At 33.9% G+C, this 26293-nt stretch overlaps 2 protein-coding genes across 3 annotated transcripts in view; both read right to left on the bottom strand.

Moving 5' to 3' along the window:
- The window catches only part of LOC136040630 (solute carrier family 25 member 44-like), a 58357-nt gene that overhangs the window by 24535 nt on the left and 7529 nt on the right, over nucleotides 1-26293 (bottom strand). The window contains exons 2-4 of one of the 2 annotated variants that reach the window (XM_065724908.1): nucleotides 20283-21039; nucleotides 18004-18080; nucleotides 6977-7725 (exon numbers count right to left, since the gene is read on the bottom strand). In XM_065724908.1, the coding sequence (XP_065580980.1) occupies nucleotides 6977-7676 (700 nt within the window). In that variant the 5' untranslated portion in view covers nucleotides 7677-7725; nucleotides 18004-18080; nucleotides 20283-21039. The remainder of the gene's footprint in view (nucleotides 1-6976; nucleotides 7726-18003; nucleotides 18081-20282; nucleotides 21040-26293) is intronic. The other variant, XM_065724906.1, reaches the window with a different exon arrangement.
- Nucleotides 18147-25435, bottom strand: LOC136040695 (COX assembly mitochondrial protein homolog). The gene is made up of 3 exons (XM_065724994.1): nucleotides 25354-25435; nucleotides 23319-23364; nucleotides 18147-18522 (listed from the first exon to the last, which is right to left on the bottom strand). Exons 1-3 carry the CDS (start codon nucleotides 25433-25435, stop codon nucleotides 18147-18149), a joined length of 504 nt encoding a protein of 167 aa, XP_065581066.1.

Below are 26293 nucleotides of genomic sequence, written 5' to 3'. Positions count from 1 at the left end.
TATCTACATCAAAATTGGGGAAATGTAAACTAATGGGGCTCACCCCAAACTATGATACCCCTCAAATTCACTTTCCATTTGGGCTGTACATAAATTTTCGTTTAATTCCGATTGTAATATCGGCATTTGAACCTAGAAAATAATAATAGCTTATTAGGTCACTGAAACACTCTTGATTTCATCCTATAAAAAAATTTATATTAGGCTGAAAGAGAATAAAATAGTTAAGAGTGAACCTACGGATGTATTGAGACTAAACTACCAGTTAAGAATTTAATGACCATACATGGACCTCCAAAGTGAGCCTTCGCATGTATTTAGACCTCACTACCCCCTAAAGGTTTAATGACCATACATGGACTCCCATACGACCCTTCGCACCCGCTCCAGATATAAATTCAAGATAAGAAAATGACACATAAATGTGAGGTAAGTTGTCCCCCTTTACGTTTAAGTTATAATGATGTAATAAAGAGTCTTAAAAAGTTAGTGAGGGGAGGATTGTGTCAATTGTCGGAGCTCCAAAGAAGCCCGTTAGAAGATACGCAATCATAATGGGAGATCATGTCCGGTGGCCTGGAAAAAGAAATAGAGATTTTTTATCCCCTTCGAAGTATTTATGATTTTAAGCTGTGAAAAGACTATTAATCTAAAAATCCTCAAACCCTTCCAAGATAAAGAAACAGCACCAGTTATTAACCTGAAAGGAATGGTCTATTTTCATTGTTATGCAAAAACTTATTGGGCAACGTCCTCAAATCCCCCTTCTTAGAGGGAGCAGTAAAATGCTCTTAAAGAGTAGAATGCACGATCTAAAAAAGATATGTTATTGTCAATACGTCACTAATAGGTAAATACATGGCAAAAAGTCCATTTCCTTTAGGACCGAGGGGATTCTCAAAATTATAGAACTGGAGGGGCCTTCTTTATTAACCCAAAAGGAACGCGTTGATTTTCTTCTAAATAGTTCCCAGAAAAATTTAGTTTTTAGCGAAATGCCCTTCTTAGTTTGAAGAGAATGGATTGTTTTGAGGATTGAACAATACCATTAAAGCCCCTCCCCCTCTCAGAGGCAGTTAACAAGGACCCTCTCGATATTCTACCATCTTAGGTTTTTGTCTTGCACTAGAAACTAATATTAAAATATTACTCTCAACAAGAATATACATTAGCTAGAAAAAGCTGAAAGTTTTTCGAGAAATGTCAATAAATTTACACTTACATTAAGATCGACAGCTCTATCTTGGTTGGGATTAGAAGACTCAACATCTTCGCTAAGGGCTGGGGGAGCATGAAGACCCGACAGCTTCAGTGGCATAGGGTTTGGGAGCCGAAGGGGGCGCATCCTGCCCTTGCATGGGCAGCGTAGAAGGGGCATAGGCAATGACCGATGGTTTTGAATGGGTAACATCCTCCATGTTTTGCTGGTGTACCGTACAAGGGGCTACATTTTTGTTTTGCCGAGCGGTTGCAACACAGGCCTTTGTGCTTTTCAAAGGAGGTGGACATTGCTCTAAATTTTCCAAGGTCAATCTATGGTTAATCTTATTACTAAGCCCATTGCTAAGGGGGCTAACCCAAAAATAGGATATTTAACAAAAAAATTTGAATTAAGGAATATCACAAACTGCAATTAAATTTTTGTTTTTTTTATTCTTGCCATAATATAGTTACAGACGCTTTATACAAAGTTTTTAAAATTTAATGTTTAAACACACACTCCTTCTTTATCTTTGTCAGAAACTCTCTCCTCTCCAGCTTAAATTGCCATGCAAGTATATGAGTTTCGAAGTAGTGTTCACGAGAGTAAAAGAAAATTTTTTAAAATTGCCATTACTCACCAGTCTGAGAATTTTGATCCTTCAAATCCAGGCTAAGAATTCAAAATTCAGGCCACAATACAGTGTTTCGTACTTATCTATTTCAAGGATGATAAAAAAAAAGTTTTGGATGCACCTCAAAACACCTTCTCAAGGTACAAGTTACCCAGAAGATGTGTCTCATTTTCCTAACCCCCTTTTTAAGATATTAGACAGCAGCTAAACTAGAATTTTATTAGAAAAATGAATGATAGAAAATGGTAAAAAGCTGGACAGGCTTAATTTCTACCGAACAGCCGCTATTACAATGATTACATAAGAAGGGGCATCCCGTTGACTTTTACATTAATGAGGTAACAGCTAAAAGTAAAACGCTAGACAATCACTAAACTTTTACTCAGTTACATAGGGTTAGAACTAAAGGAGGGATTGGGATGTCAAATAATTCGATATTATTGTCAGAAAGGATGCTCGTTTGCTATTTTTTTTATGTAAAATGAGAGATTAATATTATCGTTTAATATTATCCGAATATTTTGTTTGAAACTTAAATAAGTTACATTTTCCAAACATTTTGTACTAAAATCAAGGATCATATTTAACCATAACACCCCAATTTACGATTAACATGTAACAACATAGTTTTTAAATTTGCCGACTCGTAAGAATCCCCTTCACTCAATTATCAGAAGAGCAGCAGATATATATATACATATATATATATCATGAAAAGAGAAATCACCAATGGTACAGCACAAACACAAAAAAAAAAAAAAAAAAGAGACAGAAGGAGAAAAGGAAGACTGTTTTCCTAAATTAGTGATTAATATAGACCAGCACTTGAATGAGGCCTTAACCCTACTCATCCATACAATCACATAGGTCAAATAGTATAGCCACACACAATCAACCATAAAGAATAATCCATGGACAGGCAGTCATGTCGTCAATAAGTATAAGTCGTCATTTACCGAACAATAGAAAAAATAATATAGACAAATAATTCAGAGGCAACACCCAGTATAAGGGCTCATCAGGAGAATACACTGGCCTATATAGGGTTTCGCCACTCTAAATTCTCTACCCAGCACAGTGTTGTGGCTACCACAGAATCTCCATGGCATCCCCGCGTCAGGTATCACCCCCAAAATACATGCCTATGAAAAAAAAACAGCAAATGTAAAACAACCAAGTAAAACCAAAACAAGCTTATCTTGTTAATATATCCCTCCCTTTAGCAACAATAGGTAAACTAAATATTATAAATTTTACCAAATCACAAATATTAACACATTGCAAAAAACCTGAATGAACCAAACAATTATAGAATTCATCTTTACCATGTGGCTAATTTTTTAAAAAATCTGCTCAATTAGAAACACAATTCGAAATAAATGGCGCTGTGACAACATTTCTCGAACCTCCGAAATTAGTTAAAAATTTCTTTAAGTATTTCTAGATAATTCTTTTGATATTTATTTAAAAGTTCGTTATAATGAAAACTAAATTTTTTAAATTGCCAAGTTAATTTATTTGCAGAAAAACCTCTTGATATCAATTTTTGGCTTAAGATTTTACATCTATTTTTAAAATCAATATAATTACTACAAATCCTTGCATAACGAAGTAACTGTGAGAAAAACGCTGAATATGTGATATTTGAGTGTATATTACTTTCAGGGAATGGGAAACTAATCACTTCAAAATCAAAATCATCCGTTTTATTATACATTTTAAAACTTAATTTATTATTATCACAAATATTAATATTTAAATCTAAGAAATGATCTTCATGACCAGCGCCATGACTAGGCTCAAGAATAAGCTCTGATGGATATATATTTTTAGAAATATCAATGAAATCCTTACAATTTAAGACCAAAATATCATCTAAATATCTTTTATTATTTGACAAAGCATGTTTTAAATTAATTGGATTATTCTTATCCATCATATATTTATATTCTAGTTGACTTAAAAACAAGTCAGCTATAAATGGGCTGGCATTCCCCCCCATGGGAATTCCCATAATTTACTTGTACAAATCACCCCCAAATCTTATATAAGTATTGTATAAAACAAATTCCAATAACTCAAAAATCATATCCAAGCTGTAACATCTCAAGTTAACTGTAGTACTAAAGCAGTTTGTCCATATGGCTTTTTTATTATAATTGTCTATTTTCAAAAACCTTTTACTAGATAAGAGGAAAGATTTCTTTATAACAGTTTTAAATTATCAAACACTAAATTAAGTGATAAATTAGTATACATTGTCGCAAAATCGAAAGACTGCTTACCAGTTGATATGTTTGAGACATATCCGTTTTTTAAAAGTTAAGCTGTGTCCCGTTCAAATATTAAGACTGATGAAATTTCTGTTCTAATAACCGTTTTTATAGCCCCCAGGACAAATGGAATTACTCAGTTCTCCGTTAGACAGATGAAGTTTCTGTTTTCCGGGAAATAGCTGGATATCAGCGAGCCTTTGTTCCATGAAAACAAAACATGTCTATAACGTTTCTGCTCATAGAAAATAGCGAAGAATTCACTAACACGAAATGGCAGAAAAAATGAATACTTTAGGTTGATGTAAGGACTATGCCCTTACTTGGGAATGGACCTAAAGGTTTTTTCCTGGCCCTTTTTTTTAGAATCAGGGAAACTATGATGTAGCACCCAAAGCCATATTGCAGGTTCTCTGAAGGTTTCTCCCACACCCTCAGGCTTTTAAGCATAACAACTACAGAAAAAACATCCCCTAATAAGTAGCATGCACCTGCATCTAATAGAAAACATTCCCTATGACATAACATGCATCTGCGTCTTGAAAGGGTCGCCGTTCACCTTAAATCATTAAAGGAAGAAAGGAGTAGCGGCTATGGGTGTCATCAAAGTACCTATAGCGTCACTACTATACTTTTTGTCATTTTCTTTCTTACATTCTTGATGTTTTGACCAACAAAACCCCACATCACGACATAAAACCAACTCCGTTAAAGCCTTTTATAGGAGTTGAGACAGAGAGGGAGAGAAAGGTAGCCACACTCACATTTATGACAACGCACTGCTCGAAAAACAAATCCTATTCAGTAAAGTACAAATGACGTTCTAACCTCTAGAAGGTTTAAGGGGGGTAGTAGTTATACTTTCATTTGTACCGATTTCTGTTTGTTTTGCATTTGATCAGGTTTTTCATTTTGATTTCTTTTTTACTAAAGTTTCCCCTTTTCATCTATTCATCCATAGAAGCATTTGTAAACTTCACTTCTGTTCATTTTAAGTTTGATTCAAAGTAATTTCTGTTTTTTGTTTTTTAAGTTTGAAATCATTATATTATTTTTTTTTGTTTTATGTTTTCATACGATTCTTTACTTTTCCGTGAAAGCACTTTTTTCGGAAAGATTTTTTTTCTTATTAATAACAACATATAACTCACCATATAGCATTATCCGGCAAAATGAGGCAGCTAATTTTTATACTCTTGCGTAAATCTTGTTTGTACTTATTGTTTTTATCTCTTTATTTATTTCTTTTTACATGGACTGAAGATGTAAAGCGCACTTTCGTCAACAAAGCACGTACAAGAACTTAGATTTTGATAAAAATTTCAACATTAAAATCAACTTCAGTTTGGACTTGTTTTGAATTTTCTGATTTTTTTAGTCCATCTACCTTTGGTTACTAGGGAACCGCTAAAAGTGGTGCTCTAGTAGTTTTAATATCTATCAGAACCATGTTAAAACACTGGTGCTGGTTAAAGATAAAAAAGCAAAACAGAAAGAGCTAAACTTCCACAACATACAAGATTTTTGAGAAATTCATTGATTTTGCATGTATTTTTTTTTTACGCAAAGAACACCACAAGCAAAAAAAAAAATATAATAAGTTGTCCGACAAAGGACTGGACTAAAAGTTTCACGGTGGCTCTGATGTAATATTAAAAACTAAAAAAATACGAAAAACTTTACAATTTTGATTAAAACAAAGGAAAGTCTCAGAAAATCACGTTTTTCAGCTACGAATAGAATTAAATGACACGACAAGGATGTATTATTTGATGCGTATAGTACTTTGAAAGTTGATATGAAATTGTCTGCGCGTTTGAAGACCCTGGAGTCTAGTCTGAACATGTCTCAGATATGCTTGTTTCCATTCAAGTATTACCATTCATGTCAGGTATGAAACAGCGTGACTATTAAGGCGAAAATGACCCCAAAAATGCATGAAAAGTACAATATTTACAAAAACCACTTAGAAAAATAAGTTAATTTGAGAGATTTAAGGCGCGACCGCATAATAAAATGCACAAATACCCATTTGTGCCCCGTCTGGGAACACTGATTTATTTGCTGTTCGTTGTTCTTTATCACAACGTGTGAATCTACTTTGTACCAGCAGGCTGCTTTGGAGATAAACGCATATCCTGAAAGCATATCTATACAAACGATGTACATTTGTACATGCTATCAATAAGAATTATAAACTACAATCTACTTACAGTCCATAAAAGCAGTAATTTTTTTGGCTTTATGATGCTACTGCCCTCACAGAGCAAGTCGTTCCCTGGAAGCAGAATTCGAGCATTTGACTTTTAGGGGCTAAATCATGCTGATAAAATTATTTGTTACTTTTTGTATCTTTTTCTTTTCAGTAGAATCTTTTCATGTTATCAGAACTCATTGTCATGAGGCTATCGAAATACATGAATACCAAATTTGACCAATGCATTAACAACTTATGAATTCTTAAATCTTCAAAGTCGATCTTCATAAAAAAAATTTTTTGAGACTTGAAGTCTACTTTAAAATCTTGATCATCTCTTAGTACCAATACTGTCTACCTTAATTCTGACCTAAGATGGATGGATGATAGACTATCTATCAACAAGGGGAAAGGACATCAATTTTATGCAATCCTGAAATAGGCTTATGTCAGCTTTGCCTCTCACTGAGACAATCCATCTTGGCCTTTCTCCAGTTAGCCATGCTTTGATGGTAACTTGATTCAAGTTCAAGATTTTCAGGTTGACGCCAAATTTTTGGAGACAATTTAAGTTTTCTTTTAGGAGATATTAGCCATAGGGCTTCAACAGAAACAGACTATCATTTATTTCACATAGAGGAAAACAACAACAAAAATGGTGAAAAACATACCTTGATAAAACTGATAAAACGACCACCACAGAGCACTGTTAGGGACGTAAGTGCACAAGGATGCTATATATCCTCTATAAAAGCCCCGAAGTCCATCAGTCTTGTAAATTTCCTTAATCAGTGAGCTGGTTATACCAAATTTCGATTTCCCGTCAGTTTCCACAACTATACTGTTGGTAGGAATAGAAATTTTCTTTTTTCCACTATATTGGTTCTTGAATTGTCCCATCAGCATTAAATGTTGACTAATAATATCAACAGGAACTATAATAGTTTGTCCAACGAGTGAAGCGGATCCTCCCGCAACAAGCGCCTTGATTTGTGCGTCACGAACATCGTAGGAATGAAGTAGATGTCTAACATTTTCATAAGTTAAGACGTAGCACGACCCGGATATGATTGTGAATGAGTTCACCCAGAATCCTTTGTAAAATCCTTTAGTCCCTTCATATTTGGTTATTTTACGAAAAGCATCAAAGGTTCCTTTATATATCTCTGATCCTTTTTGAATCTGCAGCCTAGTCTTAATAACGGTAAACGGGTACAAAAATGTTCGGACAATGAAGGAACTAGTTACATTTAACGAAAAGAATTTGGATTTATCCATCATTTCCCATTCAATGGTCCGTATGTATGGATCGGTTTCAATTCCTGGGACGTAACTAACGGCCATCTCTCTTTCCATGATTTTAGATGGCATATTGGTTAAGTAAGAACGGTTGTTTCTGTCATGTTATGTATAAGTGTCCCTAAAATAATAAGGTCAAATTAGCAAACATATGCTCAAGGTCTTTTCCACATCCTTAAAAAAGATAACTTGATACATTTCATATAAATCCTGTTAAATTTTGCAGATTTCTTATTTGTCTTACACCTTGACAAGTTAAAGATATTTCAAAATCCAAATATGAGAAGGGAAATTCTCATGTACGACGCATGAGCGTTTATCTCTCATCATCGTCTGTTCGGATTAAAAATTAATAAACAAAATAAGTACAATTAAAGTTTACATATACACTGCTATCACATATGCACACAAAGACAATAAATTGGTGTTTTTCCACCAAGAGGCTAATTATAAGGATTATTGACCTTCAGATGAAATTCATTTCACTTGAAACTTTCATGTGGGTGCTCTTGCGCGCAAATATTTTGCATTTAACGTCAGAAATTTCCAATTTCTTGGTCGGAGGAAATCTAAAAGCCTTGTTCTCCTTCTTTTCTGAAACAGCACAATTTTGTCACTAATTGTCTTAAGGTATAACCACACGGTATAACCATTTACTAAGGATTTTATTCAGACTTTATTCAGACTTTATTCAGACACATTACGGATCGTATAATATCGCCATTAAAAGAGTAAAATTTGAAGATGACTCTACTAGCATGTTCATGTTAAAAGTTGCAGAGGCGATTTCTTGTGTATAGACACATATTTTTCGTTTTTTTTTGCCAAAATTTTATTTTTGTCTTGGCTTTTTTGCCAAAATTTTATTTCTTGCATTAGCTTTTTCTTTATCAACTTTAAGTTGCCTAAAATGTATTTTCATACTACTACTAACAACTTATCGCGGTATCGTGCCGCCTTAGGGACAACAGACTCCTCTTCAGCCACAACCTGTCCAATGCTTTACTCTTTGCTGTTCCCCGTGTAGTTTCTATTTGCTTTAAATCACTTCTTAATACCTATTCCAACCTTATTCCAAGATTTGTGTTAGGCAAAACGACTCATCCTTCGCTGATACATTCTATCGTCTTTCGCTGATACTGCTCAGGTAATTTATCTGAGTTTAAAGGGATTGACATATGAAATAGATGACTAGCTTAGTTGATTCTGCCAGCTATAGGTAGGAAATTCTAATGCATTGGAACATCAAGAAATAAATTGGAACCAGAGTCCAATCAAAGCTGAGACTATAAATTTTCCTTGCAGCTAAAAATGGATTGAACCTTTTAATTGAAAAATGCTTAATTGGGGAATCAAATTTCCACTTGAAATAAGTTGTATCCCCCCTGTGAGTTTAAGCGCCCAGTACCCCCATTACTTGAAGCGGCTAGTACCACCATAGCTTTGAGCAGCCAGTACTCCCACCATTCCTGCAACACAAAAAGAGCTCTAAACATTCGAAGTTATCTCAACTTCCGATTGATAAGAAAAATTCTTGGAAATGCTTGCCAGCTGTTTTTTTCTCAGTGAAATGGATTTTTGAATACAAGCGGTCAGGCGCAAGATACCCATCACGTGATCACTGATATAAAAGTTTGCCGGTGAGTTACTTAGTATGACAGTTCCACATATACACTTATTAGTTTACATTGTTTCAAGTTAGAAAAAGACGTTCTCATATTTAAAAAATGAGTGGTTTTACACTATTGCAACTTGAGGGGCTTGACAGTGACGATAAAAAGACAAGAACTCCCAATATAATAATTTCATTTGGAAGAACAGTTATGTTTCACAGCAAGGATGAATATAATGCAGATATCCAGACTAAATCATGGATTGAATGCAATCATGAAGCACATTGAGGACAACGGATAGACTCACCTCATGAAAAAAGAATGAAAATATACTCTTTTAATACATTTCTGACGGTAAAAAATGTCTCATAATTATTTGTTTTTTGGTTAGATATTTTAGTTGATCGTTTACTCTTCTCTCTCTGGGGGCTACTAGGTGTTGACAGTGTGCACAAAGTACAAACTTGCAATTGTTATTTTAGTCTATAATCGGCAAGGGGAGTGTACCGAAAACTGGATGGATTTCAGAAACAGAAAATCTTACGGAATCTTGCAACATTGGAAAAGTGCTTGATTCTAAATGATCAATTTAAGATGTTAACTGTAAAAAAGAAAATATTCGCTGAAAAAATGCTTGACGTTATCATGGAAAATGATTCTCCAGCTTTGGATTTTGTATGAGGCTTTTACGTTGTGGGCGAATTCAGTCTGTTTTTCGTTAGAACAGTCGACAATTTTAAAAATCCTGTCCAAATAGATATAATTGATTTCAACGTCACTCGATTACTCCTCTCTATCTCTATAAGTAAAAAGAACATTCCTATTGTTTGCGAGTCAGTTTCTATTTGGTGGTGGGAGAGTCGATTATCTCTAAATCTAAAAAGATGAAGACAAAAGACTTTTTTGTACATATGTGTTTTATTAATAGAAAAGCTTACATACACAATTAAAAAATGTTATTCTAGAGCGCTGAAATCAATATTAGACAGGTAGGACAGGATATTTTCTACTATGAAGTCATTTAATCGAGGACTGACTACATATATGTTGAGAAATTCATTATAAGTATAATCAGTCCAAACAAAAAATATTACTATTTAATTTTCTATTGTCGAGAAGTAGATGTTCATCGTGAGCTACTTGTCAGCAGCTGTTAAAAACTCAACAATTGATGCTAAATTATGATCAAAACGTTAATAAAATAGTGCTCATGCAATTTTAGCAGAGGGGTAATAGTTATTTTAGTTTAGTCTTATTTTCTGATATACTCTGTTGCGGGTGTTTAATGATTTTTGATCTGAGACAATATTTTAATATCTGTGTATATGTGAGTGTTTGGGGTGGGGGTGAAGATATTTATGGGAGAAAGTAATATTTTGAGGTGTCTACATGGCTTCGAACTTCACAGCATGTCAACTTAAAAAAATTACCATCAAATGTTTCACATCATTTTCCCCCAAAATGTATTGTTTTTGTTAAGGTTACTTTTGTCCATCTACTTACTCAGAAAGTTCCACACCGATAGGACAAAAATATTTCGCTCATTTCAAAGTATATTTCATTTCAGAGCATGTAGCTAAATATTTTTTTGTTTTTATTGTCTTTAGGCAATGTTTAGTTGTCTTTGAGGTTCCCTTGTCTTTAGCTACGTGCAGGGGTGGATCAAGGATTTTTTTTAGGGAGGGGATGCATAATAGGTTACTTCAATAAACTTGCGAACAAAGAAATACCTGTAATTTAAAGGAAACTTCAACAGTTATGTGTCGTATGTAGGTAGTGAAAATGGTCGCAAATTTGACCTAAGATCTAGTGAAGGTTAAAGTTCTAATAAATCTATTGAAATTAAAATGGTATAAAAATATTGATACAAAAAACAGTAAGTTATAAAACCACCCCGCCATAAAAAAAAATAATAATAAAAAGCTGTTCACCATCCATAAAAATATATTATATTTAATATTTTCTGCCTAATTTTTTGTCTTTACACTTTTGAGCGCTATAGCGAGTAAACTAAACTTTTTATTGTCAAAAAAAGATTGGTCTCTAATCATCTTTTGGGGTCATGCACTTTTGTGACAATTTTTATAGGTCAAACCATTTAACAAGTCGCTTAACTTTATGGCATCGCTTAGTAACCATGATAGTAATGAAGAGTAGGAAATAAGGATAAAGATATATTTTTTATATTCGTAAAATATGTATTAAACATTAAATACTAGTTCTTTTAGGGGTGTAACAAGAAAAACAGAACGAAGAGATAGAAATGCATAGAAGTAATTTAAAACAAGGGTAGCAATAAAGCATTGACTAATCACTGTTTTTTTTTGTTTTTTTTTTTAATAGTGTTTTAATAGACAGTTACAACTTTAACGAAATCTCAAAAATTTACTCATCAAAATTTTACTTTTCATAACAACGTAGCGTATCTTTCCACTTTTTAAAGTTCTATATATTTTTCTTAAGTTGTAGAATTTACAATTTTATACGAAAAGTCTATTTCTGTACTTCCACAACCACCATATCAATTTATTTCACGGTCGATGGCTACCTAAATATTTTGGTGAATATTTGTAATGGCTAATCCTGTCAGTCTACAGTCCTGTCAGTTTAGAGCTCTTCGTTCGTATTTCCTCTTCTATTCATCCTAAAGTATTCGAATAAAGACCAAAATCGTCAGAAAAATAGTAAATCTAATAAACATGCATGTATGTATGTGCTTCAAACTAAGCATATGAGTCGAAATACTCCTTAAAAACAAATAATTATGTGTTTGTTATTTTTTTATTTGATAGGTATAGATTGGTAATTTAAATTCTCGGGGTTTCAAGCTGTGGTAGATTTCTAATTATTTTTTTTATTTTTGAGATTTTCATATATTCAATTCAAAGTTTAAATCTCGATATGTCTGTTGAGCACAAAAATAAAAAATTGAAATTTGACTCAGATTTAGCATTAAGTAAGAGAATTGTCCTGTAAAAATGTTGATTTATAAACAACTAATTGTGGAAATATGATTTGACAGCATGTATCAAAATAAGTGTAAAAATCCTCAGCGGTATATATAGCATTTTAAAGAATTTTATTGACAAATATATGCAACCCCTATAAAAAAACATAACTATATTTTGTGACTGTTGGTGTTGAGAAGGTGAGGAATTCTTAAGTAATATTGTAGTTGCCTTCCGTTTCCCTGGTAAACTCAAGTTGTGCGAATTTCCACTTTTTATCAAAATTTTATTAGAAAATATTTGAAAAAAAAAATCAATGCCATTCCACTGATTCAAACTGAGAATTCATCTATAGAGACCCATCTATACCAGCTAGATAAAAAAGGATATATACACATTATTATTTTCCCGTTGTGACAGCACAATCTTGAAATATCATTTCGACAGCCTAAAGAGGTTAGGATTTTAAATTTCCCCTCCTTGTTATTATGAAATGAGGATTTTCGCCTCCCAGTTGGCTATTATGGTAATATGGACAGATTCCCTTGATAAAGCTAAATTGAATTCAACACTTTTTGGCGGTATGCATCATTAGTAAAAAATCTAACAGAGACCACATAAAGTAACTGAAACCTTGTTTCAAATTTGTTTGCAAAACGAGACAGTCTTAATAATTAAAAACTCATTAAAAACTCAACTATTAAAACCAATTACAAAAAAATAACTTTCGTCTTAACCCTAACCAGAGCAAGCAGTTCCAACCATAAATCCACCACTACATCAGGGGGGATAACGCGCGCCATTCGCCCCCTGGATCCACCACTGGCTATGTGTCTAATGCAATCTTAGACAAACATTTTGTTGGGTACGATCCAGGTGCAACTCATAGATACAAGGAATCTTCGAAATATTGTTTTCATTTAGGTCTATCTAGCCCTGTCTACATACCTTGTAAGCAACAATCCCATCAGAAACGAACCGAATTTTGACTCCATTGTTGGGCGACATAAATCAATGTATTCAAAAAGTCGTAAAATAATTTTTCCATAGGGATCCTCCTGCCCAAGAAACTTATAAACGTCATTTTAAAGCTGATTGGAGCGAAAACTATACCATGGTATGTGTTTCTAAAATGTTCAAACAGTTTGTGGTAATTAACTGTAGGTAAGGTGCTATTCGGCCCAATACCCACGTAAACTCACGGAATTTTAATATCAATAAAGACTTGGCTTTTTATGTTGATTCTAAATATACAAGGTTCATTAATTTTAATGTTACCCACTAAGAGCTACGAGCCTCAGCTCCCCCCCCCCCAGTCAAGGAATCTTAATCAAAATCACGCCATTAGATTTAGTGTATCAGAGACCCGACTGTAGAGCTTTCAAGCTCCTGCCTGCAAAAATGTGGGATTTTGTATTTCTTCCAAAGAAAGATCACGGATGCGTCTTTATTTGTTTGTTTGCTATTTTTTTCCCCGGGGTAAATATATTTAACCAATATCCCTACAAAACCGGGAGAGGGCTCATTCGAATGGAAATTAAAAGTTATAGTGTTTTTTTTAACTTACCAAAAAGATTGAAGGGCAGCTAGACCCCTACCACACCCTTTTCTCCCCCAAAATCGTACAATAAAAATTTTGAGACAGTCATTTGGTTTAGCATAGTTGAATGGTCCGATAACTATGCCTTTGGGGACGACAAACTCCTCTACAGTCCCCGAGGAAAGGGATACAAGCTATGAAATTTGCCCTATGTTTGCATACAGTATTTGTTATTGGGAATTACAGACATTTTCTTTTCTTTTCTTTTTTGGGAAGAGGGGGGGGGGTGAAATTCCACAGGAGAATTTTCCGTTGGGACGGAAGTGTCTGGCACGGGAAATTTACCAGAATTCCTACAGAAACTGTTTCTATTTGTCTTACTTTTTCTTTGGCAACTCAATTTAATTTGTGGAATATTATATGTGGTATTTCGAGCAATTTTTGAATCAATTTCTGTTTCGATTTGAAATCCATTGCACCAAAAGCACCTCCTGAAGGTTTCAAAACCATCTTCGAAGCCGAACTACTGATGCTGCGGATACCACATTTGGCAACCTAAGTAAATATAGTGTCTTTGATTTTAATTATAACTTAATCGTGAATAGATTTTAGATTCCGTTTTGTCTTAAAATTCCAGACCTTTTAGGTATATTTAAGGCAAAATGTGTTGATCCATTCTCTGTCCCCTCTCCAATTTAAAATTCGAGATTTAAACACACCCCCCCCCTCCCTCCTGAAAAAACTGAGAGTTTCAACTTGATCTCCTAAGCCTTTCCCAAAATAGTGCAGATACACTATTTTGATGACCTGGCAACACATAGTGTCTTTCAATTCACCTCGATACTTCATAGTTAATATATTCTTAATCCATTAGCAGCGTATTGTGTAAGAATGTTTAAAACTGACCAGATATAAAATTGGTTTATACCCTTCCTCCGAAATAAGATTTGAAATCCCCTTGCTCTACCTTCTTCTCAACAGTCAAACAGTTCGTGGTAACAAACTCTAAGTAAGGAGCGATGCAGCTCAATTGTAACCCAAACTCTAAAAACGGAATTGGGATATCAATAGATACATTAAATAATCAGCTTATAATACTGATTCCAAATATATAAAAGGCATCAAGTTTAATGTTACCCATCAAAAATTACAAGCCCGAGAAAAATTGACTGATTTTCGAACAAGGGGAAACAACCCCTAAAATTCAAGGAATCTTAAAAAAAACACACCATCAGATTCAGCGTACCCAAAAACTCTACTGTAGAAGTTTCAAGCTCCTATATGCAAAAATATAGAATTATGCTATTTTTGCCAGAATACAGGTCACGGATGCTTATTTATTTGTTTGTTTCTTTTTTTTCCTAGGATGATTGTGTTAAAATGATGCTCCTAGAAAATCGGGAGAGGTCGCATTCAAACGAAAATTGAAAGTTCTAGTGCTCTTTTTAAGTGACAAACAAGATTGGAGGGCAACTAGCCCCTACCACACGCCAATTTTTTCCTGAAGTCATCTGATCAAAATCTTGAGATAGACATTTTGTTCAGCAGAGTTGAAAGATCAAATAGATATGTCTTAAGGGATAAAATGGACCGCCACAGTCCGTGGGGAGAGGCCTCTAAGTTGTGAAATTTGCCCATTGTTCACGCATAGCATTTGTTATTGGGAACCATACAGATGTTTTTCGGGGCGGGGGGAGAGATTCTGTGCTTCGGTTGAATTCCTATTTGGAGTATCTTCTTTGGGGAGAAAAATTTGCGGGAGAGGGGTGATTTTCCAGGAAAAATTTTACACTTGGGGGATTTGTCGAGTTCCTATACGGAATTCTTGTTAATTGTCTTACATTATCTTTGCCAACTCAATTTTGCCTGTGGAGATGTTCCGGGGGCTATTTTCCGCGTCCTTTGATTTCTTGAAAAAGTTTCTACGGAAGGGGACATTTCTGGAGTGATCGAGAAAACGATTAGAAATTAAAGTTTTTTTTTAAATGAAAGTATGCTAAGGATAACTTTTCATGCTGAATCGTCCGCAAGAAATTTTACGGGGAGGAAAAATTTTCGGCGAAGATGAAACTGTCTGGAAGGAACATGACGGGCGGGGGGTGTACTTTAAATTGGAATAAATTTTCACGGAGAAGTTTCCTGAGAGACGGCGGGGGGGAGAGTATATTTCATGGAGGCTAAACCAGGCTTACCAACATTATTTGAAAAACGAAAAGAAATTAAATAAAAAAAGAAGTCTTTTTTTAGCAGAAAGTAAGGAGCAACATCAAAACTCAAAATGAAGAGAAATGATTCCGTATATGAAGGATTTCCCCCTCTTCCAATATCTTGCTCTTTACACTAAAGTTTGACATTAGCTACTGTCTAATTAGAACAGAAAGCTTTATTAAAAGTGCTAAAAACTTTACCGTAAAGAACAAGGTATTGAAAAGGGGTAACCCTTCATATACGGAATAATTAATATACACATTTTTTTTAACTTTTTATAATTTTTTTAACTGAAAGTAAAGAGCGACCCTCCTCAACGCCCCACTATTTAAGCTAAAGTTTTTTACTACTATAAGAAGTAGAATTTTGACTAAGAGTGAAACAGCGTAGAGAGCGAGCCGTTGAGGAGGGGAGAGCCCTTTTCATATACGGAATAATTTCGGTTCATTTTAAGTTTTAATGTCGCTCTGTACTTCCAGTTAATTTTTTTTTTAATTTAATAGCTGAAAGCTTCAACTTTGTCCCATATGCTGTTTTCAAGATGTTACCTCCCCATGAAAACAATAAATAAAATATAAAAAAACACAGATCTTTGACCACCCTTTTCAGAAAAACTACGAAATTGTGCATTTTGACATGGTGGGACCGTCCTTTCAAGGGTTCTTTGACGAATTGATTGCTGGAATCATCATAAAAATTTCAGCCCATTTTAGTTCCTCCCCCTTTCTAGAATTATACAGGTACTCTTAGGCTGATTACTGTTGATAGGGAACTTTAAACCTAGAAGACTTCCCTGTTTTGAACATCAATTAAAAGGATACAGTATTTTTTAATCTAAAATACGTGTTATTTTCCAACTTTCATCTTCCAGAGTTTCTGTTGCTATTGACCAAAGTCACTCTTTACTTAAAAAACATTACCATGAAAGGTCTTACAAATTTAAATCAGCTGAAAAATAAGACGTTTGTTAAGATACTGACATTACCTGAGGGAAGAACAGGTACAATGCTTCTAAGGCTCAAAAACCAATGAAGTATGTAAGAATAGTTCAAAATAAAACGTCTAAAATTCCCAATACCAAATGGTATATGCAAACAAACAAAGGGCAAATTTCATAGCTTACATGCCTATCCTCGGGTAATTAATTTTTTCACAAGTATATTTCGCTACAAGTTTTCCAGTGGTATGAATAGCCTAGTCAAAACTAATTTGTTTTTTAAAGCGGATCAAAATGGAAGATTAACTCTGAAACGGCCAAATGTTGGCAACACTTTCACTGTGAACAACAAAGAAATCTTTGTGGAGCATTAAAGCTGAGAGGAAGTGGCCACTCCAGATATCGTTTATAGAGAAACCTATATCACATATTATATTATACAGACATAGGTCACGTGATTACACTCCATATGATTATCTAATTTCATCCTTATACTTGAGGCAATTTTTTCAGTTTTTTGCTTCCACTATCTGAATAATGTTTTATAAATTTACAAATTTAAAAAAGATGAAGAGAAACAAAGAAATAAAGTAAAAAGAATAGGAATGTCGAATGCACCAGGATCCACCCACGAGTGTTCCCCAAGTATTTCGACACGTATCGAATTAGGTTCCGACTTACGTTGAAAAAAGGTAACTTTTTTGTTCTGTCCAATTTGTAGGTGAAAACGCTCCATCTTCAGAAAATCGGAGTTTTCTACCCTTTTCTGATAAAACTTCAAACTTCTAATCGAACAGTTAGATTCGTAGATATTTTCCTACATAAGCCTTTTCAAACAATAAGTCTTTAAATTGAGCCTTCTCGAGAAGAAGTGTTTTTTTTTGTTTTGTTTTTTTACAAAAACTGTAGAATCATCGGTACTTCTAGCCTATGTGCCTTATGATCAAAGTTAAAATTAATCAGCTTCAGTATCTGTTTGAAATATTTTTGAAATTAACAACAAATTCAGTAAAAATATTTCCTGGGGACCAGGAAACAAAGTTCAAAACCTTTGGAAGCTAGCCTTATGAAATTCTTATGCACATAGTGGCAAATCTTACCACCATTTAAAGATGCAAAAAGGTAAAAACAAGAAAAGTGCATCAAATTTTACCTTGTTCAATTTCTCTTCATGTAAATCCAAAGCATGACCTAACCAATTATATCTGATTCCAGTCCTTATTTTCTTGCCTAAAAAACAAAGAGAGATAATAATAAAGAATTTATTGTCTGAACTAGTTTTTACAAAACATATACTTAAAACATGGTTGACTCTTTCTTTTTTTCTTTTCCTTTTTTCCCGTTTGCCCTGTACTCGCTTCTCTCTTGCAAGTAAACATCTGTACATTCTTTTTTAAAACCCTCATCTTGGTACCATTTTTCAAAACACTGTCTCTGCACTGCTGTTTCCTTTCTACATTTAACTACCATCATCAAACCATTTTCTTTACAGCATTTTTTAAAAGCATCCACTTCAGGAATACATTTTTCAGTTCTTGCCTTTTCTCTCATTATTTTTGGTATTAAGACATCTGTTTCAACTTTCCTTAATGTTCTGTCATTTGGATCTCCAAAGCCGTGAGGTCCACCACCAAGTTTGTCAGATAAAACACCAAACTGTTCTTCTGCTTTCCTGAAGATATATACATATACTTTAATTATTACTGATCATTTCTGTGTTGCTTTGAAAAATATCTACATAACCCCTGTACAAAAATTAGTATTTGAAACAAAAAAATTTTCTGGCCAGAATAAAATGATCTAGGTAGGTCAAAATTTGAAAATATTCGCTAACAGTCTTAATTTTGAAAGATTAAAAATTTATATGAGCAACGCTATGTTTATGAGTACACTTCAAGAGCATAAATACGTCAATTCTACTTCAGGAGTAGTTATATCGTTTTTGGTTTCTATAACGCATACAAAATTACACAAGAAACATATCTAAGTATAAAATACCAAACGTAATGAGTCTATTTACGAAAGGAGTTTTCAGCAGTTTCGTAATACCCAGAGGGCAAAAACATAAATTATCAATTGCTCAAAATGAATAAACTGGACCATCAAATGAGACAAGATCAAGAAAACACCCTGAATAATATAAAAGCATAATGGGTGAATATAAACAACCTAGACTATTAAAAGTGACAAGATCAATCAGAGAAGTTAAGGCAAAGAACATTGAAAAAACATATGAAGTAATGATAAACAAAAATAAAGAACAAAGAAACATGTGGTTAGAACACTTGCAAGTACAACAAGTCAAAACCGAAAGTGAAGAACAAAGAAATATACGGTTTTAAGATATGCGTCAACAAAGATCAGGACAGATTGAAAATGAAAGCAAAGAACAAAGAAGGCATTTTAAGCAGTTTCACAATACCAGGAGAACGAAAACGTAAATTAACAATTGCGCACAATGAAAAAACTGGACCATCAAATGAAACAAGATCAAGAAGAAAACCTGAGAAATGTTAATTCACAGGTGAAAATGAACAACATAGAGCATCAAATGTGAGAAGACCAATGCCAGAAGCTAAAGTAGAGGACATTGAAAAAATGTATTAAGTAATCATAAACAAAATGAAGAACAAAGAAATATTGGTTAGAATACTTATGAAATACTTTAGAATATATCACAAGTTAACCATCAAATGAGACAAGATCAAGAGCACGGCCTGAGAAATGTAAATTCATAGATGAAAGTGAACAAACTAGGCCACCAAAAGTGACAAGATCAATCCGAGTAGCTAAGGTAAAGGGCATTGAAAAAAATGTCTGAAGTAATCATAAACAAAAATGAAGGACAAAGAAATATGCGGTTAGAATGTTTGCGAAAATAGCAATTAAAAGTCAAATCGAAATTGAAAAACAAAGAAATATGCAGTTAAAAGATAAGCAGTAGCAAGAGTTACAACAAGTCAAAACAAAAGTGAAGAACAAAAAAATAGTGGTAACAAGACACGCAACAACAAGGATTAGGACGAATCAAAAATGAAAATGAAGAACAGAGAAAGATGTGGTTAGAAGATATGCAACAGCAAGAACAAAAAAAATATGCAATTAGAAGAAAGCGGAAGCAAAAACTACAAGTGACAGCAGTCAGAGTCAGAACATGTCAAAAATGAAAGTGAAGAACAAAAAATTGTGTAGTTAGCAGATATGCGAAAGCGAGTATTAGAACGTGTCAAAAGTGATACTGGCAAACAAAGAATTGTGCTGTTAGAAGACAAGTGACCATAAGAATCAGAACGAGTCAAAAATGAAAGGGAAAGAGAAATAAATATCACATTAGAAGCAAAACGACATTTCAATCTTTGATGCCAAAAACTTGTGGTGCAAAACCCAGTAAAACAAAACAACGATGCAGTAAACTACATAAACGTTAATTACAAGTCCTTGAAGCCCATCAATGTTGTATGTGTTCACTGTGAAGTCCTCCATTATCCCGAGGAAAGAGTATCCAACAAAGGCGATCTATTTGGAGGTTGTTGCTTGTTTGATGTAATCGCATTGCCACCTCCACAATTTCCAAATGAATCGGTTTGGTCTTTTATTGGACATCACTTGCTGTCTGCAGTTTCACAAACAAATCAAAAACTTGAACTCATGTTTTGCTTTAGCTTCATTCAACAGAAGCGATAAACGAACCAACAATAGTCGTAATGATCCCAGCTTCAAAGTAGCTGGACAAATTTATCACAAAATCAATTTAGCAGCACATTTATCATAAGCCTCTGAATGTGATTTTGAACCAAATTCACTTAGCCAAATGTACCTCTTATATCCCAATGAAGCTGTTAAAAAAGATCTTGCACATCTTTTAAACTATGGCAACTCTTGTAACTGAATGGATCCCTTGGAAGAAATATTGCGAAACACGAACAACTATGCCAAACATTACATGAAAATGCAAGACGTGGTAGCTTCAAGCTTCAATGGGACAGCAGTCTCGGTTAGAAGACAGGTGACAATTAGAATCAATATAGAAGCCTCCCGGAGACCAGCAGCAAAGCCGCCAGTCTCCCAGCACTATAAATTTGTATATGTACTCCCTCTTAAAATCCTTTTCTCTCCTTGACAATAAGAAGTAAGAGAAGCACTGAAGAATCGCATATTTTAGAGGTACTTGACTTGGAAAAGAGGTATCCTAAAAAAAAAATAAAAACAAAGAAGCAATGCCATTATTTTGGTATGTAGGCCAATAAAAATTTTCTTTTGTTAAAAGTAAGTTTTCTTTTTCTTAACTTAAAAAGTTGCTTTTTATTTTTTTGTACATCTTTTGGGTCACATGAGTGTTCAAATATACAAAGTTTTCCAGAAAATAATCTTAAAAAACTTTTTCCAAAAAAAGAACATTTTTCAAAGAAAATTAAAGAACTATATTAAAACAGAGATGATCAAAAGTGAAGTCAAACAGCTTTTTAAGCATAAAACAACCAATAACCACAATTAATAAATAATAAAACCCAGAATGAACAGGAATTATAATAAATGACTAAGCCAACCTCAAATTCTGGAGAAGGACTAACACCCCTGTGCCTCAAAGAAAAAAAAAACAACATAATAACCAAGATTACTGAAAAGAACAAATGAATAAGGATTGACAGTTTAATAAAAAACTGACATTCCTTTTTGAAAGTCACCTGAAAGCCTCAGGTCTTTAGAAGAAACCCCCTAAACATTTTAGTTTGAAAAACTTCCTTTGTGAAAAAAGTTTTCTTTATGAATTTATGCTTGTTTTTAATTAAAATAGCCTTTTCCATTGGTTAAGAAAAGAATATTTTTAGTCTTTCTGGCTTTTCACAACAATAACCCAGATTTTGGCTGAATCAAACAAAGGTCAACTTGGATGTAGACGTTCAACGACATGAATTTCCACTTCAATCTACATCTGCCATGATGATACATAGGTCGCAAGGGAAAACTTTTCAATTTGTCGGTAATAAACATAGTTCTCCAGCTTTAATCAAGGAACATTATACATGGCATTTTCTTGTGTGAAAAGACAACATATCTCTTTTTTTAAATTAATTAAATGACTAATAATTATAATATATATATTAAATCATTGACATTTCAGGTCGCAAGAACAATCTAAATAGATCAGGACTTTAAGAATGAATTCATATTTTTCCCAAGGTGGTTGTAACAAACCTGTGGTGCCATCAAGATTGATTGTGTATGACTATGATGTTTGACCTATGTAGTTGTATGGACGAGTAGGGTTAAGGCCTCATTCAAGTACTGATCTATATTAATTACTAATATAGGAAAACAGTCTTTCTTTTCCCCTTCTGTCTATTTTTCTTATGTGTTTGTGCTGTTGCATTGGTGATTTCTTTTTTCATATTATATATATATATATATATATATATATATATATATATATATATATATATATATATATATATATATATATATATATATATATATATATATATATATATATATATATCTGAGCGGCTAAGATTAAGCATTATCCACCTTGTTGGATGTTTATACTGCACTTAGGAGAAATAAATATCTAGCTAGTTTGATATTATCATTAAATTACTTAGAGTAGTTAGTTACATGCCAAGTTGGATACTAAAAGACAGGTTAGTACAAAGTATTATCCACCTAATTAGATGTCCATGCAATGCTTAAGTGAAATAATTATTTGGCTAGTTGGATATTATGAAAAATCTGCTTAGAAAATTTACTTATATGCCTAGTTGCATACTAGGACAAAGTATTATCCCCCTAGCCGGATTTTTATGCTGCGCCTCAGGAAACAATTGTCTGGCTACATAGATATTACTACAAAATTACTTAGAGAATTTACTTGTCTGCCGAATTAGACAATATAAGAAAAGCTAGGACAAAACGTTATCCATTTAGTTAAATGTTCATGCTATACACAAGAGAAATAAGTACCTGGCTAGTTGGATACTATTATAAAATAGCTTTAATAATTTACTTATCTGCCTAGATGGACATACATAAGAAAGTCTAAGATACACACTTATCCATCTAGTTAGACATTCAGGCTGTGAACTAAGTTTAATCCTTACTGAACTTGGAAAATTATGGCACCATCTATAAACTTATGGCAAGAGTCAGAAAAAGTGCTGAGTTTGCTGACCAAGCTCAAACTTTCTGTTGGTGACATGTCAGTATTTTTTGATCTTTATTTAACCAAACAAAGAATTTTAGCATCATTGGGAAAATCATGGCGCTTTGCTTCACAATTTTGCCAAACTATTCTTTTAACCATGTGACCAAAACATTGGGGGAGGTATCCTCCATACATGACAGCCCTGGTTGATTCAGGTGAAAAATACTTTAAAAGAATTTCTCCACAGTCTAAAATAGTCTATTGTCTAGGAAGGTAGTCTACTTTAAAAAATCAGTCTATCCTTCCCCATCCATACATAGTCTTCCAACCTTTGGTGAGCATGGTCAAGCTTTATAACACAAAACTGCAAAATTCCTGCAAATAGAACTATAGCACACATTGGGCTACCAAAGAAAAGCGTTTTGGGACTCAAAGGCTACATTTGCTAAATTCTCATTTGCAAAGTTATAAAGAATTTGGAAAAATATGTTCTAACCAAAAAAAATTGAATGCTGTTGATTTACAGATCTCCTAAAGTAAATATTGTAGGCGAAATAAAGAAGAATGGTGCCTTTCAAATCCCCAATTGAAACTTTCTAAATATAATATTTACTACTCAAATAAAGGCATGCTTCCTTCCTTTGTTTTCCAAAATATGGCTAAGGCTAGGCTATATATAAAACTAAGTTAAAACACTAATGATCGAGTTTCTTCTTGATAAACTGCAGCAAGTTTCTAAATAGACTAATCAGATTCTCATTTTTCTTTCCACTTTTATTTGTGTTTGAAAATCATTTTTAAATGTTAAGATTGCTTGTTGTATATGCTGTATTTTACAACAGCACACACCTTTTCTGTTTATGGCTGTTCTATATTAATTTATCCCACTGTAAATGATATGCAACTATGCAAATTTTACTATATTTTACAACAGCAAACAACAAATAGCAGCATTTTAAAGAAGAAAAACTTTTAAAGGGGTAGTAGAGTAGGAGAACAGCTCACTCCTCACAGTGTAGGAGTGCAGAAGAACAAAAAATTTGCAGTCTTGTCAGAGGCAACTCTTTAGTATTAATAGCCCTTTCCCGAAGCGCCAGGGGGGGGGGCTCAAACCCAGCTATTCGAACCTGGCAAAAATAGAGCTAGAACTTTCAAATCAAATGAGCTTACATGAGCTTATGACCACCATTTACAAGATTTATATGGTCACCCCTTCAATAAAAATATCATTTATCCCTGGGTTATAAGTTATAATAAATACCCCTCAGCTCTGCAGGGTTATTACTAAATGATCTTTGGGCAATTTTCAACAGAATGGCTATCTCAAAATTTTGATTGGATACATTTTGGAGAAAGAGGCTGTTGCAGGAGGAGTTAATTGCCCTCCAATCACTTTTGACTCTTCAAAAGGAACTACAACTTCCAATTTCCAATCAATCAAGCTTCCTCCAAAATTTATACAACCAATATTTCCATGACAACTTGATGTGCCCCTGAGAAATAACTTACAACCCTTGCCCCTGGGCCCTTGGGATTGTGTCAACTCAGAATGGCATTGTTATATGATCTTTCAACTATTTAGAAAAAACTGCCTATTTTCCAATGCATTTGGGGATAAGAGGGTATGGGATGGGGGGGAGGAGGTTTTTGTCCTCCAATCACTCTTTACTCTTCACAAGAGAAACAGAATTTCCAGCCAAATGAGCCTCCTCCAAGTTTATGAGGTCACTCTCTACAAAAATCTTATATACCATGGGGCAGAACTCATAAACCTTTTCCCCAGGCTTGTATCAACCCTGAAAGTATTGTTATATAATATTTGTAAAATTTTCAACAAAATGGCTATCTAAAAATTTTGATTGGAGACATATGAGGGAAAGAGGCTGTTGGGGGAGAAGTTGATCACCATCCAATCACTTTTGACTCTTAAAAAGGAGTGACAACTTCCTGTCTCCAATGAATCAACTAAGTTACTAAGTTTCCTTAAAAGTTTACACAAGCACCCCTTAAATGTCCTCATAAAACCTTAGATGTTCCCAGGAAATAATTTACGGCCCTTGACACTGGGGGGCTGTGTCAGCCCAGAGGTACTGTTCTGTAATGCATGGACTATTTTGAACAAAATAGCTATCTTAAACATTAGAATGCTTACATTTAAGAAAAAGAGTGGGGGGGGCTAGTTGCCCTCTGGTCACTTTTGACTCTTGAAAGGGGAACTAAAACTTTGATTCCCAATCAAATAACCCCTTTCCAATGTTTATACAACAACTCCTTCCATAAAATTGCTGCCATGAGTTTATAGATGGTTCCACAATTTCCCATTTGGTTAAATAAAGAGCATTAAAATAGTGACATGATATGTACCAAAGTCTAAATCTTGGTCAATAAATGCAGTGGTTTTACCAGCTTGTGCATTGATTTCAAGTATAGTATTTGAAACTGACATTATGCTAATTATTGACAAAAATAGTCAGTAAAAATGATCAGCAAGTCAGTAAATCCCTTGCTTCTCCCCCTCAAACATTTTGCTAGGCCCTGGCATTTTGCACACTTCTATATATGGATCCTCATTGTCACTTATCTTCTAACTGCAGACATGAGCCTGTTCTTTATGTCATGATGGCATCACAGGTTTGTTACAAACACAATGGGAAAAATATGAATTCTTCCATAAAGTCCTGACCTGTTCTTGTTCCTCAGTAGGAACAAGAACTTGTCAAAAATGAAAGGGAACAACAAAGAATTATATGGCTAGCAGACATGCTGAAGCAGCTATCAGAAAGTGTCAAAATGACAGTGAAGAACAAGGAACTGTGCTTTTAAAGGACAGTGAGAATTGGAACAAGTCAAAAATGAAAGTGCATAAGAAAATAATATTATGTTAGAAGAACAGCAACACCACAATCTTCAATGCTAACTAACTGTGGCATAAAAACCTAATAAAGATGCCATAAACTATGCATGTTTTTTAGAAGTTATTGGGGTCCTTAAACTCTCTGTATATTCACTCTGGAATCCTCCATTATCCTGCAGTAAAAGTTGCCAACAAATATGAGTTGCTTGTGGACTGCAGCCTGCTTGGTTGAATTGCATTCCAGCATCAACAATTTCCAAATAAATCTGTTTGGCCTGTAATAGGACATCCCTTGCTCTCTAAAGAGTTCAACAAATACATACAAAACTGGTACTCATGTTTTGCTTCAACCTTCATCCAACATAAGTGATGATCAAACCAAAAATAATCATAATGTTTTAAGCTTCAAAGATATATATATATATATATATATATATATATATATATATA

This window comes from Artemia franciscana, chromosome 21 (assembly GCF_032884065.1).
Source record: "Artemia franciscana chromosome 21, ASM3288406v1, whole genome shotgun sequence".
NCBI classification, from domain to species: domain Eukaryota; kingdom Metazoa; phylum Arthropoda; class Branchiopoda; order Anostraca; family Artemiidae; genus Artemia; species Artemia franciscana.
The sequence above is the reverse complement of the archived record's forward strand: the minus strand, read 5'-3'. Positions and strand labels throughout refer to the sequence as shown.